Genomic DNA, 16,850 nt, shown 5'->3' on the forward strand with positions numbered 1-16,850 from the left:
TGTTTGAAAGGCAAAATAAAAATTGCATCTTTAAATTTGAGTTTTTAGATCAATATCAAAAGCTTCATACATCTAATTTAAGTGAAATCAAATTCTTTTGATAGATAAGGGTATTTTCATCCCTCAACCTCAAGAAATGTTTTTTTTAATAGAACCCAAAATTTGAACATAGAATTTGTCACTTAGCATGCAACTATGGATAAAATAAGAGAGAAAAATAAAAACAAAAGGGGGAAATTAAGCTCAAATTTCTGAAGATCTTGAACCTATTCCATGGAAATCCTTAAATTTGCGATCGATGACTCAATCCAATTTCACTCCTTCAGCCTTCTTCCTTATCTCCTTGCCGATCCTCACAGTCCTCACACTCTTCGCCAGAGCAGGCTGCGAACGATTCCGCATGAGGTTGATCACGTCCACATAAGCAGCGAGAATGAACTTGTGTGCCTTCTTCTCATTCATGTTCATGTAAGAGAACAAGAGCTCTTCCATGAAATCCCAGTCTACCTTCTCATCGTTCTTCAGTCTCGCTCCCACCATGTCTTCCATTGATCTCTTGAATTCCTCGTAGGGGCTCTTTGTGCACGGCACAATCACTGCCACATAATTATTGGGCAATGTGGTTGTCTCCTTTGAACATGAACCGTCACCATTCTTTGTGGGTGTCGCAGTTGAGCTACTCGGCCCTGAGAAGCCATGGGTCACGAAGAACCTTGTAGAGCCTCCGAGACCAGGTGATGGTTCCCCGAATGAATCAAAGGATGTCGGACTTGGCATTAGAGACTTTCCATGGGTGTTGTTATGGACCTTGTGGCCATTGTTGTTGTTGTTGATTTCTTCGGCGTCTCCGAGGAACAGAGACCTGAAATTCTCAAAGAGAAAACGGTCAATGTCATCTAGAGTGGCTTCATTGTCATTCTTTTTGTTTCTCATATCATCCATGGAGAAAGAAGGAGTGTTGAGATGCTTGCATCCTCTGAGGATCCATTTCTTAGAGGGTAAATGGATTTGTGAGCAAGAGGTTTTGATCTTGGAGAGGTAGTCACTGAGGGATTTCTGAATGTTCTTCGGCATGTCTGCAGGTTGAGGGTTTGAGTGAAATGATGCAGGTTGAGGAGCTAGTGTGGTTTATAAATAGAGTATTGATGGCAGCCCTCAGTTCTATCCTTTCTTTTCAACGCTTTTATTTGTTGGTTGATACTCCATTAATTCGAGGTAATAATGATTTATTCACATTATAGTCACACCTCCACCAAAAGAAATGAAAATGAAATTAAAAATAGATATGTTATGCAATAGGAAAAGATGATATATATATATATATATATATATATATATAAGTGTAAATATGATGGAAGAGAGAGTTAGTGTGAATGAATAAAAACTCAATTTGTAAGTGAAACCCACATTTTTATGTTCTCTCGTGAATTTCAATCGACAATTAAGAAAGTATTAGAAAGATAGCGTTAAACTAGTCATTGATAAAAAAAATTCTAATAGATAAATAGACTTAAAATTATTTATTAAATAAAGGTGTTAAATGGTCATAGGTACATTTATTACACATTTAATTCCCAAACAAACACTTTAAAGACAACATATTTTTTCTATATATCTCTTCTTATCACATTAAATTATTATAAGTCACAAATTACATCTTCTTTTTTTGTGTCTACACTTGCTGAGCGTCTAGCACCATTTTTGTTAGATAAAAATGACAGAATTTGGAGATGAAAAATGTTTTGTCAACACTAATACTATAATAATTTTTAGTGAGATATAAAAATAAAAATGAGATAAGAGAGTGATATTTATATAATATGTGATATGATGAGAAAAGAATAGAGAGATAAAAGTACAAAGTGAGTGGATTTTTGATGAAAAAGAAAGAGAAACTTAAATATATTAATGATGTTCGGAGATAAAAATATAGTATGGATGACAACAGAACCCGAACCCGTGGGTGCCCGGCCGAACTCGGCTTGATTTTACGGGTAAAATCCGACATGATTGGGTTTGGGTTTGTTATGGGTGAAACCCGCACCCGAACCCCAAATATATATAAATTTACAAAATTACTCTTATATACACCATGTTAAGAACTTGATTTGTTAAGAATTTTATTATGTTTGAACAACAAGATACTAGATTTGTTTGCAAAGAAGATATAAAATGTTTTTTCATAACAAAATCATATAAGCTGCATTTTGTTTTGCAAAAAAATCTATGCATCATGTTAGGTTACGATGTGAGTTTGAGGCTATAACGAGTTTGTGTAAACCCGAAACTCGACGGGTTTGGGTTTGGTATGAGAGTTTGAGTTTGGGAAAGGAAAAATCCGAGCCCGACCCGACCCGTTCTCATCCCTAAATATACATTGTTGAGATTTATCGTTCTTAATTCCTAAATCCCATTATAAAGTTGATTTTGATTCAAGAGTCTCTTTGAACTTGACATTGATTTAGAGTGTTTCTCCTTTTTTGCAATACCTTGGGTGAAGGCATTTGTTTCCTTTGAAAAAAAAATATTATGGCAATGCTTGTTAGCTTTTAGTTTCTAACATTATTGAAATAAGTGAAATTAGTAGTGATAGTGTCTAGTTTTGCTGTTTTTGTCTTTGTCTTGCGTACTGTTTGTTTGTTCTCTTCTTTTTTCTAGTGCTTTCTATTTTTTCCATTAGTTCTTTTCGGTTGCTCTCTTGGGAGGGCTATTCCAAAGTTTCACTTTTTCCATTATATTCATATTATATATTTCTGTTTTCGAAAAAAAAAATGTATGCACCAAGCCTCTTGGGGATCAAAGACTTTCTTCCTAAATATTTTTGTGTTCCTTCTCATCTACATAAACCAAACCAAAGAATGGGGTATTAAGTCCCAATTTTTTGTGTCCATTAATGTTGTCATGTTAGGCCATTCTACTGCTATAGATTGTAACGAGCTGAGGTAGATCCATGAAATCCCTTCTCTTCTCAAGATGGTGTTCTAAAGTTCTTATACCCTTGTACATAGAAGAAATAGATTATCAGTTGATTCCTACCAACTTCCACTTCCATTGCCATCTAGAATTACCCCTTCTTCTAAGGTTATCTTCGGTGGCTATCTTATTGTGACATGCTTGCCAGAATAATAAACTTACTTTGGGTGAGACTTTTTATTATATGATCAAGGACCACACTTTCCTCTTCCTCATACAGTTTGTACTCTACCCAATTACACAAACCTTTTATGGAAAAGTATCAATTACCATTGACACACCAAATCAAATAATCCCCTGGGTTTTCAGCCGAACATCTAAAGTTTATCAAGTTCATGAAGGATGCATATATTTTTTGTTCCCAACCAATGATGACCCTTCTAAAGGAGAGATCCCAAAACCATTTACCTCGCACAAACAACCCTACATCAGACATTCAAGTCGTTTTACTGGATCTAAAAGCATATATCATGGGGAACTATAGACTTATTGGTTTAATATCAGCCCAAGGATCAAACCAAAAGCGCATGTTCTTACCATCACCAACTTCGCATATCAGGTGCTCTTTCAACCCCACTACGAGCAAAGCGTCCTCCTTGAGGACTCCTATGATGTCCCTCATTACTATTGACCATGAACCTCATCTTCCATAATGATGTAGCATCCTTTGATCCTCCAAGGCCCATTTCAATAAGATGGCTTTGATCTTCCACCCTATGTGCCCAAGGCCAAGCCCTCTTTTTAGACTTGCAAATTAGTTCCCATCTTAAAACATGATTAGAATAACTATTCTATTGTCGTGAAATGTTTAGAATTATAAATTTTTAGAAAAAGGAGAGGTGGAGTTGGGGAAGGTTTCAGTTAGGTGGGGGAATTATATGGAAGTTCTGTGGTGGCTGGAAGGGTAGAGGGAAGAGAAAGAGGAAGAAGGAGAAGGACAAAATGATTAAAAAAAAATGAAAATTACACGTTAACACCTATATCTAATTAGCATTGTCATGTGAGCTAGTGACTGGATCAAAAATATTTAAAAATACTTTATGATGTCATAAGGGGTCAGTAAAAAATTATTTAAGTAATCTAATATCTTATATTTTTTTATATGTATGAGTGATTTTATAATTAAAAATGAGTACAACTAATAATTTATGGAGTTAATAATAACTAACTAGTTGTTGTAAAAAAAATTAACTAGTATTTTCATTAATGTAAGGTTCAAATCAATTCAAATGTGGCCTTGAACCTCACATTTGAATTGACATTTTTTTACTTGAACCTCACTTTAACGTGTGTGTCTATATATATATATATATATATATATATATATATATATATATATATATATATATATATATATATATATATATATATATATATATTACTAAAATGTGAGAAAAGATAAGCATCTTGAAATGGGTGAAGTATGCATTGTAACTAATATTTAATACACTTAGTAATATAAAGAATCAATTGTAATTAATTAATATTATCATCAATATAATTAAAGAGTTTTATGGATTGATAGTGAATATTTAAGTAATTTTTTTAAAAGTGAAATATTTAATTAATTTAATTATTTTAGTAATAATTAAAATGGACTTATACCTCACTTTAATGGCGATTTATATATAATATTTTAGAAATAATATTTATTATAATTTTTAATATAAATACTTATTAATAAATAATTATTATTTTCATTAATGCAAGATTCAAATTAATTTTATTTTTATATATATATAATTTATTATTTAAATGAGAAAGATTTAATTATTTTATTTTGTAAAATCTATGAATATGAACTCCATTTTAATATAATAAAAGCAAGTAATTACAATCTTTGATTATTTAAATGTATTCGACACCTCTAAATTGAAGGAGTCATTTTATAGGCATAGTATGAAAGTATGTTCGTTGATTAAGAAATCAACGATTGTGATTTTCGTCGTATACTTGCACATGTATCATAGGCACTGATGTTATTTAAATATCAACCATTGGTTTTTAAATAAATGAATGTGATAACTTATTAACCTTTAAAGTGACCCCCACTATTTTTGTACGGTAACTCCTCATTTTAAAACAGTCAATAGTTTAGTATGGCTTGGACTTCATGCTTTAACTAAAATTGAAAAAAATAATTCTAAGTGCTATGCGTAGAACAAAATAATTTAAGTGCTTCTTTTTTATCCAATTCCATTTTTACTTAAATTTTAATTAAATTATAAAGTTATCACATTATTAAGAAATTTTCATACATGAAAAAAGGAAAATACGAAACAAACTCAACACTTAAACCATATGTATTCTTCACTGAGGTAATCATGTTTGAGTTTAATATGACCACTATGTGATACAAAACGCAATTGCATAAATAGTGACTTGAACTTCAATCTTGTGCTTAAGCTAGAAATCTCGTTTTTCATTTGTCTACAAGCGATGATACATTAGTGAAAGCATGATACTCTATGGATGAAATCAATATATTTAATTGAAAACTTATAGTTATATAGTCAAATCTTCCTACATTAATAAAGGACTCGGGCTCCCCGCTGTCATTAAATTCTGCACTCACTAAAGTCAAGAGCATGGACTACGGAGAGGTTATGAAAGTATAAATTTACTAAAGTCAAGAGCATACACTCCAGAGCAGTTATGAAATTATAAATTCACTAAAGTCAAGGATATAAGTTGTCTCATATGAAACATCTTATACATTACGAGAGCGAAACACAAGAATACACACAAACACCTACATCCCACAATATTTTCTATCGAAGAGCAATTAGATTGACTTAAACCATTGCTCGTGCAAATCAAGCAAACCACATGTCCGATGAAATAACAACGTTGATCTCATGTTTGAAAGGCAAAATAAAAATTGCATCTTTAAATTTGAGGTTTTAGATCAATATCAAAAGCTTCATACCTCTAATTTAAGTGAAATCAAATTCTTTTGATAGATAAGGGAATTTTCATCCCTCAACCTCAAGAAATGTTTTTTTTAATAGCACCCAAAATCTGAACATAGAATTTGTCACTTAGCATGCAACTATGGATAAAATAAGAGAGAAAAATAAAAACAAAAGGGGGAAATTAAGCTCAAATTTCTAAAGATCTTGCACCTATTCCATGGAAATCCTTAAATTTGCGATCGATGACTCAATCCAATTTCACTCCTTCAGCCTTCTTCCTTATCTCCTTGCCGATCCTCACAGTCCTCACACTCTTCGCCAGAGCAGGCTGCGGAGGATTCCGCATGAGGTTGATCACGTCCACATAAGCAGCGAGAATGAACTTGTGTGCCTTCTTCTCATTCATGTTCATGTAAGAGAACAAGAGCTCTTCCATGAAATCCCAGTCTACCTTCTCATCGTTCTTCAGTCTCGCTCCCACCATGTCTTCCATTGATCTCTTGAATTCCTTGTAGGGGCTCTTTGTGCACGGCACAATCACTGCCACATAATTATTGGGAAATGTGGTTGTCTCCTTTGAACATGAACCATCACCATTCTTTGTGGGTGTCGCAGTTGAGCTACTAGGCCCTGAGAAGCCATGGGTCACGAAGAACCTTGTAGAGCCTCCGAGACCAGGTGATGGTTCCCCGAATGAATCAAAGGATGTCCGACTTGGCATTAGAGACTTTCCATGGGTGTTGTTATGGACCTTGTGGCCATTGTTGTTGTTGTTGATTTCTTCGGCGTCTCCGAGGAACAAAGACCTGAAATTCTCAAAGAGAAAACGGTAAATGTCATCTAGAGTGGCTTCATTGTCATTCTTTTTGTTTCTCTTATCATCCATGGAGAAAGAAGGAGTGTTGAGATGCTTGCATCCTCTGAGGATCAATTTCTTAGAGGGTAAATGGATTTGTGAGCGAGAGGTTTTGATCTTGGAGAGGTAGTCACTGAGGGATTTCTGAATGTTCTTCGGCATGTCTGTAGGTTGAGGGTTTGAGTGAAATGATGCAGGTTGAGGAGCTAGTGTGGTTTATAAATAGAGTATTGATGGCAACCCTCAGTTCTATCCTTTCTTTTCAACGCTTTTATTTGTTGGTTGATACTCCATTAATTCGAGGTAATAATGATTTATTCACATTATAGTCACACCTCCACCAAAAGAAATGAAAATGAAATTAAAAATAGATATGTTATGCAATAGGAAAAGATGATATATATATATATATATATATAAGTGTAAATATGATGGAAGAGAGAGTTAGTGTGAATGAATAAAAACTCAATTTGTAAGTGAAACCCACATTTTTATGGTCTCTCGTGAATTTCAATCGATAATTAAGAAAGTATTAGAAAGATAACGTTAAAGTAGTCATTGATAAAAAAATTCTAATAGATAAATAGACTTAAAATTATTTATTAAATAAAGGTGCTAAATGGTCATACGTACATTTATTACACATTTAATGCTCAAACAAACACTTTAAAGACAACATATTTTTTCTATATATCTCTTCTTATCACATTAAATTATTATAAGTCACAAATTGCATCTTCTTTTTTTGTGTCTACACTTGCTGAGCGTCTAGCACCATTTTTGTTAGATAAAAATGACAGAATTTGGAGATGAAAAATGTTTTGTCAACACTAATACTATAATAATTTTTAGTGAGATATAAAAATAAAAATGAGATAAGAGAGTGATATTTATATAATATGTGATATGATGAGAAAAGAATAGAGAGATAAAAGTACAAAGTGAGTGAATTTTTGATGAAAAAGAAAGAGAAACTTAAATATATTAATGATGTTCGGAGATAAAAATATAGTATGGATGGCAACATAACTCGAACCCGTGGGTGCCCGGCCGAACCCGGCTCGATTTTACGGGTAAAATCCGACATGATTGGGTTTGGGTTTGTTATGGGTGAAACCCGCACCCGAACCCCAAATATATATAAATTTACAAAATTACTCTTATATACACCATGTTAAGAACTTGATTTGTTAAGAATTTTATTATGTTTGAACAACAAGATACTAGATTTGTTTGCAAAGAAGATATAAAATGTTTTTTCATAACAAAATCATATAAGCTGCATTTTGTTTTGCAAAAAAATCTATGCATCATGTTAGGTTACGATGTGAGTTTGAGGCTATAACGAGTTTGTGTAAACCCGAAACTCGACGGGTTTGGGTTTGGTATGAGAGTTTGAGTTTGAGTTTGGGAAAGGCAAAATCCGAGCCCGACCCGACCCGTTCTCATCCCTAAATATACATTGTTGAGATTTATCGTTCTTAATTCCTAAATCCCATTATAAAGTTGATTTTGATTCAAGAGTCTCTTTGAACTTGACATTGATTTAGAGTGTTTCTCCTTTTTTGCAATGCCTTGGGTGAGGGCATTTGTTTCCTTTGAAAAAAAAAATATTATGGCAATGCTTGTTAGCTTTTAGTTTCTAACATTATTGAAATAAGTGAAATTAGTTTCTATCGTACTTTTATGGATAAGCGGCAATTTTTAACCACCACAAATTATTTATTCTTGGTTTTAATAGCAGTCCACAAAATGAACCGAATGAATAATTTTACATGACCATTTCATCAATATTGGGGACTAGAAGTTATATCATGTTTTAGAGTGATCAAATTCAGTTCTCCCCTATTTTATGTGGACTAAAACTATATTTAACCTTATATTAATAAAAAAAAAGTGTGTGCTTTGAAACTCACCGAAAACATTAATTGGAAAAACAAAAAAGTTACGGGTAGATATTAATGAATAATTGGAGTTACACCCAAACCTCCCTCCTCTTTTGGTCTACATACAGAATCCCACTTCACCCACGCAATCTTTGAAGTTAAGTCCTTTCCGCCCCACAAGAAGTTCCTCATGATCTTCTTTGCTTCCTTCAAAACACCTCTTGGTATGCGGAAGTAAGAGAGGAAGAACAGAGGTATTGAAGTTAAAACACTATTCAATAAGCACACCCGTCCTCCGAAATAAAGGGTTTTTTGCTTCCAAGAGGATAGTTTCTTCCTCAATCGACTCAACACCGTTTGCCATAGGTTGGCTCTTTTAGGATTTATGTCGATTGGAAGGCTTAGATACACAAAGGGAAGACGTCCAATTTTGCAATTCGGGATGGTTGCAAACATTCTGAGATCATCACTAGGCACCCCAATTCCCACGCAACGAGTTTTGAAGTAGTTCACTTTTAAACCTGAGGTCATCTCAAAGCACCTAAGGATGCACTTGAAAGAGATGACATTTCGAAGTGAAGCATCCCCAAAGAGGAGTGTGTCATCCGCAAACCGTAGGATTGTCATCTCTATCTTTTCAATCTCACCCAACTTCACTCCCGTTAGTTTGTTTAGCTCCATAGCTTTCCTTACAAGACATGTTAGGCCTTCCACCATAATCAAGAATAGAAAAGGAGCTAGTCGTTCACCATGTCTCACCCCTTCTCATGGGGAACTCCTCGCTTGAGCTCCCATTCACCAACACTGAAACCGAGACCGAGCTCAAATAACCATCAACCCACTTAATAAACCTCTTGCAGAAATTCATCTTCCTCATCATATATCTCATAAAACCCCAATCTACTTAGGGTAGGAGTGTGAGACTATATAATTATTTAACTATATAAACCTCTTTAGTTTGATTGGGGTAGAGCTCTCCGGGTCATTCAGAGCTAGCTAGTATAAGAAAGTGATAAATATAACTTGTATACCAAAATAAAAATAATATTGCTAACTAATTTCATAATATAAATTTAACTTGTGTAAGAAAGTGATAAATTTCATAACTAATACATGTAATGATATATGATCTCACTAATTATGAATAAATATTACCATTAAAGCTGACTTATACTACCTCCGGCTCTAATTATAGAGCTTTGTTAAAGTAATTGGGCTTAATAATGAGTTTTTCTTGGAGTTGAGTTTTTTATGGGCACATGGTTTTTTTGACGGTTGTGTCTAGGCTTTAGGGTCTTTTCCTGGTTTCTTTAGGTTGATTATTTCGAGTTTAGGACGTTTTTTCTTTCTGATACTTTTTCATCCCTTCGACTAGGGTGTTCATTATGTCTATTTCCTCAAACTTTTATCAATATAGATTTTGAAAAAACAAATTGTACTTATTAAGAAAACATTTAATGTAGTTAATTAATATATTGATTTTGAAAATTTTAATGCAATCTTTCACATTTACTTAAAATTAATGTATTGATTAGTGGGAAAAACTAAGTTTTAGTGATAATCTTAATTTTGGAATAAAAAGTATATCTAGAAAAAGGTAATAATTATATCTAGAATATAATTAGGGATCTTATATAAATGGATACTAAGGTCTCTAAAGAGTCTTTTTTTTTTGAAATCACTAAGGTAGCGTTTGGTAGACAGGTGGGAAGGGAACGGAACAGGACACATGAGTTCTGTTCTGTGTTTGTCATGTATTTAAGATGGAACGGAACGGGACAAAAGGCTCCAGGAACGGGACACTTTGGTTCCCTGAAAAAGGGTGGAACGGAAGGGAACGGAACTGAACACTCTCTTAAAACTTTTGCAAGTTCAAAACTACCCCTAATTTATATTTGAAATTTGATGTATCTAAACAGTTTAAAATCACTTCTAAAATTGAAAGCACTTATTATATTTGTAGACAAAGTTAATGAAAATCTATTTTTTCAAAAGTAAAATCACTTTTTGTAAGCAATGATAAAGAGTCAATTAGAGTGCGTTTGATTCAACTTATTTTTGAAAAAATCACTTTTTAATCAAAAAATCACTTTTTAAATCAAAAAATCATTTTTTAAATCAAACAATCATTTTTTTTGTGTTTGTTTCTGTAAGACCCAGGATTTTAGAATTAAATAAATAATTAATTTCCAACTCACGCATAGGTTTTTGTGTCAGCGTGAGAGGAACTTGACTTGTGTTTAATGTTTGGATTAGCGTTATGAAGAAGAAAGTTCAGGAAATGGTTAAGAATAGTTCTATAGTCGCTATAGGTTATAGCACGAGCTTTATTCACTTCCGCCTTAGGGCGAAAGTGTTAGTAAAAGGCTAATCCGCTCTTAAAGCACTGTAGAAGCGGAATTCAAAAATATTCAGAGGATTATAAGAATTTCTCTTATTCCTTTCCACGACGAGTGTTTCGACAAGAAACCCTGGATTGTACGAACGATCGATTTCGATTCTCGGAAGTTTGCCAAAACCGAGTTCCTGTTAGCTCAAAAACCTTAAAGTAAACTGTTGATGAAGACTTTTTCTATTCGGAGCTTCAAATGAAGATTCCACACGCGTACACCGATTTCTTTCGATGTTTCCAATCTTTCTTCAGAAGGAAGTTTCTGCATCTGACATTCGCTGCAAAAAGTAGTTTTTCGGGTTGAATTATTTCATACCGCTTTTTGGATCGTTTCATTTATTCCAAAACCTTGATTCAAGTTCTGGAAACTTGACATTGGAAACCCACTCCGAATTCACGGAGTATTGCACAGGAAAAATCGGAATCGGGAAATATTTGTTTTGCCACGTTTTTGACCAATCTATAAATAGCCACAATTTGAAATATCTTCATCTTTTTCTATGCTTTGGCCGTGGGTGAGCTTGAGGAGAAAAGGGAGAAGAGCTTTTTTGCAATCCTTGACTGATCGTCGCACTGACAGTTGCTATACGTAGGCCTCGAGGTACTGATGCTTTTCCTTACCTCTGATCGTAAATTCTGTCGCTTTTCTCTATGTTTTTCTGTGCTCAAAGTTTTGAGCTTTTTGTAAAACTGTCCAAATAACTTGATTTCTCTGTCTAAACTTATTCCCTGCGTGCCCTTGAGCATGTTTAGCGGATTACATTTTGCCGAATGTCGCCGAAAGGCCGCCGAGTTTCAATTCTGCTCAAAATACCCATTTTGGGCTAAAGTTCCGTCCTTTGGGTTTAAAACTCTCGACTGAGCTTAGCGTTAGTAGGATTAGTCGTCATAATTGTCGTTGGTGTCGACCCCATCTAATTTGTTTTTCGAAATTTTGATTTTGAGTTTCCGAGCTAAAAATATTGACCAAAATACACCTGCGACAGTTTTCGACCCGATAATTTTTCTGAGAGTTTCCCTGGCATAGATATCGCCTAAGAATACCTAGGAATCGATTTAGATCGAAGAAAAAGTTCGGAAACCCTATTTTTGAGAGTGGCCGAAACCTATTTGCTAGGGTACCATGTCCAAAAATAATTTTTGGGTCTCTATGACCTGAGCCATTGCGTAGCTCTTTCCGTTGTCGAAATTTTGGCTCCGGTTTCGTGTCATTCCGAGTTCTGTAGCTCGAGTTATGCTCGTTTTAGCGAACGAAGTCTCCGTTGTCAATTTGTGCCTAAATAGGAACTCTGAAGCTTTAGGGGCTTTCTTTACGATTTCGATTAGTATTAGTAGATCGTGTTACTCCTAGTGAAGCTTGTGTTGATGAATGTGTTTTCTTTGTTCTAGGTTCACAACTTCCATGCAGAACTTCTACTCACGAAGGTAAGGGTAACTCAGTTTTAGAGCGTCTTTGAGTCTTGCCTGCTTTTATCGCACTGCATGCGTTTGAGATGAAGATGTTTATATTGATTGGCAGATGATTATGATTATTATGCTTGCAATGTTGTATGCTTGCTTATATTGACTGTTTCTGAGGCTTGTGCCAAATGTTTTCTGAAGGCTTCGGCCGAGTAAACTTATTGAGACGTGTGTCTCCGTTTTCTGAGAGGCTTCGGCTATTTACTGGTTTCTGTCATTGAACTAAGTTGGTATGCAATTGAATTGAGTTATGTTCGTTGATAATATGAATAACATGTGGTTACCTTGATTTGATTGTTGGATTTGAGACTGTTGTTCGAGTGATTACTGAGGTTGAGGATTGTTGTTGACTAACTCGACATTTAGGGCTTGAATCTTGAAGAGGCAATGTGGTGGTGATTGTCCAACGTGATTGTCCCGTCTTTTAAGGCGTTATAAAGTGGCAGTGTGGTGGTGATTGTCCCACGTGATCGTCCCATCTTTCGAGATGTCCTAAAGTGGCAGTGTGGTGGTGATTGTCCCACGTGATTGTCCCGTCTTTTAAGGCGTTATAAAGTGGCGGTGTGGTGATGATTGTCCCACGTGATCGTCCCATCTTTCGAGATGTCCTAAAGTGGCAGTGTGGTGGTGATTGTCCCACGTGATTGTCCCGTCCGTAGTGGCGTTAAGTGGCGGTGATTGTCCCACGTGATCGTCCCGTCTTGAGAGACGTTGCTGATCGATCCATTTTGGTAGAAGCATATAGTTGCATTATAGGGAACTAACACCTGACCCTATGTTGTTGGATTTTAGTTATTGGTTTATTGATATCTGATTTGATGTTATGTTGTTGAAGTTTGTTGATATCTAATTTGATGTTGTATTGTTGAGGTTGTTGATATCTGATTTGATGTTATATTGTTGAGGTTGTCGATATCTGAATTGATATTATATTGTTGAGGTTGTTGATTTCTGATTTGATGTTATATTGTTGAAGTTATTGTTATCTGATTTAAACCTAGGGTGTTAAGTTGTGGATATCTGAATAAATATATAGGTTCTTAAGTTGCTGATATCTGAGTAGAAATATTGTTGAGGTTGTTGATAGTTGATTTAAATCTATATTGTTGAATATATGTCGTCATCTATCTTGAATTAGGTTGCTAGCGTATGTGCCATGTTATGCACTTATATCTGAATAGCATGTTTTTCTCTTTTATATGTGGTAATTGCATGGAGTTAACCCTTTCTATTTGCTATTTTTTGTTTGGGCGCTTAACGCTATTAGGCGATGGAGGACTGTCGATGAAACTTGACCTTTGCACGAGTCGGAGCTGAAGACTTGAAGATTAGTGGAAGACACGAAGAGTAGAGTCGGGTTTAAGGTTAGAGCCTTGGGTTAGAGAGCTTACCGTTATTGGTTTAAACTTGCATTTGAGATTCGGGTAGGTTCCGATGCATTGCTTTCTTGCGATCCCCCGGTGTGGAGATCGTAGGGAGTAGGTCGGATTAGGGTGTCGTGGCATGACAGATTCCTTATTGGATCTGAATTCATTCGTTAGATTTGTAGTTGTGTTCTTTCGTTCATACATTCGGGAACTTGCCTTGGTCAAGGCTTGATGTAGATTTTATTTACTGTTGGGTGTAGGCATTACATGTTTTGAAAACAATTCAAAAGAAAAAAAATTACTCGCTTTATAAATTCATTTGGAAAATATTGCATATTTAAATTAATAGGTTACTAAAGTGACACCCGAAAATCGGGGCGTTACAGTTTCAGCTGAAGCTTAAAACAGATTATTTGAAACAGTTACTTTAAATTATCATGAAAATCTATGATGATAGATGAGATGAGGTAAAACAAAGTGATTTTAATGAGTAGTCAAACACGAATCAACTTAATTAAAATAAAATCAATTATTTTTTCAAAAGTAAAATTAGTTTTTGTAAGCAATGATAAACGAGTCAATTAGAGTGCGTTTGATTCAACTTATTTTGGAAAATCACTTTTTAAATCAAAAAATCACTTTTTGTGTTTGTTTCAGCTGAAGCTGAAAACAGATTATTTGAAACAGTTACTTTAACTTATAATGAAAATCTATGATGATAGTTGAGAGTAGATGAAAAAAAGTGTTTTTAATTAGAATAGTCAAACACGAATCAATTTATGCTTTTCTCAAAATCTCTAAAAAAATATATATAGTTAAAAATTAATATTTTTTAATCTAAACAAACACACTTAAAATAGCTTAAATAAATAATTAGGTTTCTGCTTTTTTCAATATCATACTGAAACAACTTAAACAATATATAAGTGATTATTTTAAAGAAATAAGTGATTATTTCATGAAGTAAGCAATAACAAACGGTTTCTTTGCAAAATGTTCAACAGAGTTCAATTTGTTTTCATCAATCAAATATTAAACATGCAGGGTTATATATGTAATTAAAATCATGGTTCTGTTCTATTGACTTGGTGCTACCAAATACAACACACAGAACATTATTGTCTTGTTCCATCCTGTTCTGTCCTGTTCCGTTCCGTCACCAAACGCTACCTAAAGAGTCTTATACTTAGGGACGAATGGTAATTATAATATAATCAGTAACATATGAAGTCAATAATAATTCATTAATATTATCATTAATGCAATTAATTTTTAATGGTTGATAAATAATATATAAGTAATCCAATATATTATATTTTATTGATACGTATGAGTGGTTTTATAATTAATGTTTATTAAAATTATGTATATAAATAGTTATTAATAATTAATTAGTAATTTTACTAATTCAACGTTCAAGTCAATTTAACTTAATAAATATTATCTTTGAATTACTATTTAATACAATTATTAACTTAAAAAGTGATTGATAATTAATTTCTATCGCCATTAAGGTGAGTTTAAGCTTAATTAATTTCATAATATAAATTTAATTTATATAAGAATTTTTTTAATTTAATAATCAATAACATTGATATTTTTGGTACATAATTAATAGAATTGATAATATAAGTCTTAATTTTTTGTTATTTTAGGGGAAAAAATACTTTATACAATTTATTATATATGGTCTCATACAATATATACCATTTATGTTCCAAATGTGAAATTATTTTTCATTTTTCCATGCATCATCAATAATATCTTTTAGAAATTAATTTATTGTAAAAATTGTGTCCTGAAAAGTAATTCTATAAATTTTTATTGATGTTGCATCGCAAAAGAAAATTATGCATTAACACCAAATTAAATAACATGTACTATTAATTATCTATTTTCATCGTTCTGCATGTCGCTCTTAGATAAATTTAAAGGAAGCAAAAATTAACTTACTTAATAAAGAATTATAAAAATTGAAATGTACTTATTACTAAATGTTATGTGTAGAACAAAATAACTCAAGTGCTTCTTTTTTATAGGATACCCCTAATAATGTTATCTACCAATTTTATTTTTTATTTTTAATTTATAAAATTTTCACATTTAATTTGAAATTTTCATATAAAAAAGGGTTAGTAACAAACAGACTAAATATATTAGTGAAAGTAATTTTTGCAAATCATCTGTATTCTCCATAGAAAAACGATCATGTTTGAGTTTGGTATGACACCTATAAAAGATAAAACTCTTTCTACCAAGTATTTAACGCAAGTGAATTAATGGTAACTCAAACTCAAGTTTTGTGCTTAAGTTGGAATTCTCGCATCAGTTGATTTACACACGGTGGTACATTAGTAAAAGTATGATACTCTATGAATGCCATCAATATATATATATATATATATATATATATATATATATATCCCATAAGTTTTATTTAATAGTTATATAGTCAAATCCTCATACCATTAATAAAGGACCCGGATTCCCCGTTGTTATTAAATCCAGCATTCACTAAAGTCAAAAGCATGAATTATAGAGCAGTTATGAAATTACGAATTCACTAAAGTCAAGGACATAAGTTGTCTCATATGAACCATCATATACATAATGAGAACGAAACACCAAAATATACGCAAATACCAACATCCCACGATGTTTTAATCAAAGATGTGCAAATTATGCAAACCATATTGCAGACGAGATAGCAAATTCGATCTCATATTTGAAAGGCAAAATAAAAACTTCATCTTTAAATTTGAGTCGTTAGATCAATATCAAAAGCTACATACCTTTAATTTAAGTGAAACCAAATTCTTATGAGAGAGAAGGGAATTTTCATCCCTAAACTCAGGGAAAACTTTTATTTTCAATAACACCCGAAACCAAAACATAAAAGTTGTCACTTTTCATGCAAACAAGGATAAAATAAGAGAGAAAAATTAAAACAAATGAGAGAAATTAAGCTCAAATTTTTGAGATCTTGAACCTAGTCCATAA

The 16,850-nt window shown here is 33.2% G+C and overlaps 2 protein-coding genes across 2 annotated transcripts; both read right to left on the reverse strand.

The window, feature by feature from the left end:
- Window positions 1–303: 303 nt before the first annotated feature.
- Window positions 304–1,074, reverse strand: LOC130744719 (transcription repressor OFP14-like). Its single transcript, XM_057596877.1, has one exon. It carries the CDS (start codon window positions 1,072–1,074, stop codon window positions 304–306), a length of 771 nt encoding a protein of 256 aa, XP_057452860.1.
- Window positions 1,075–6,135: 5,061 nt separating this feature from the next.
- On the reverse strand, window positions 6,136–6,906 carry LOC130744720 (transcription repressor OFP14-like). Its single transcript, XM_057596879.1, has one exon. The coding sequence runs from the start codon at window positions 6,904–6,906 to the stop codon at window positions 6,136–6,138; it is 771 nt and encodes a 256-aa protein (XP_057452862.1).
- Between the last annotated feature and the right edge of the window lie 9,944 nt (window positions 6,907–16,850).

This window comes from Lotus japonicus, chromosome 3 (assembly GCF_012489685.1).
Source record: "Lotus japonicus ecotype B-129 chromosome 3, LjGifu_v1.2".
NCBI classification, from domain to species: Eukaryota; Viridiplantae; Streptophyta; class Magnoliopsida; order Fabales; family Fabaceae; genus Lotus; species Lotus japonicus.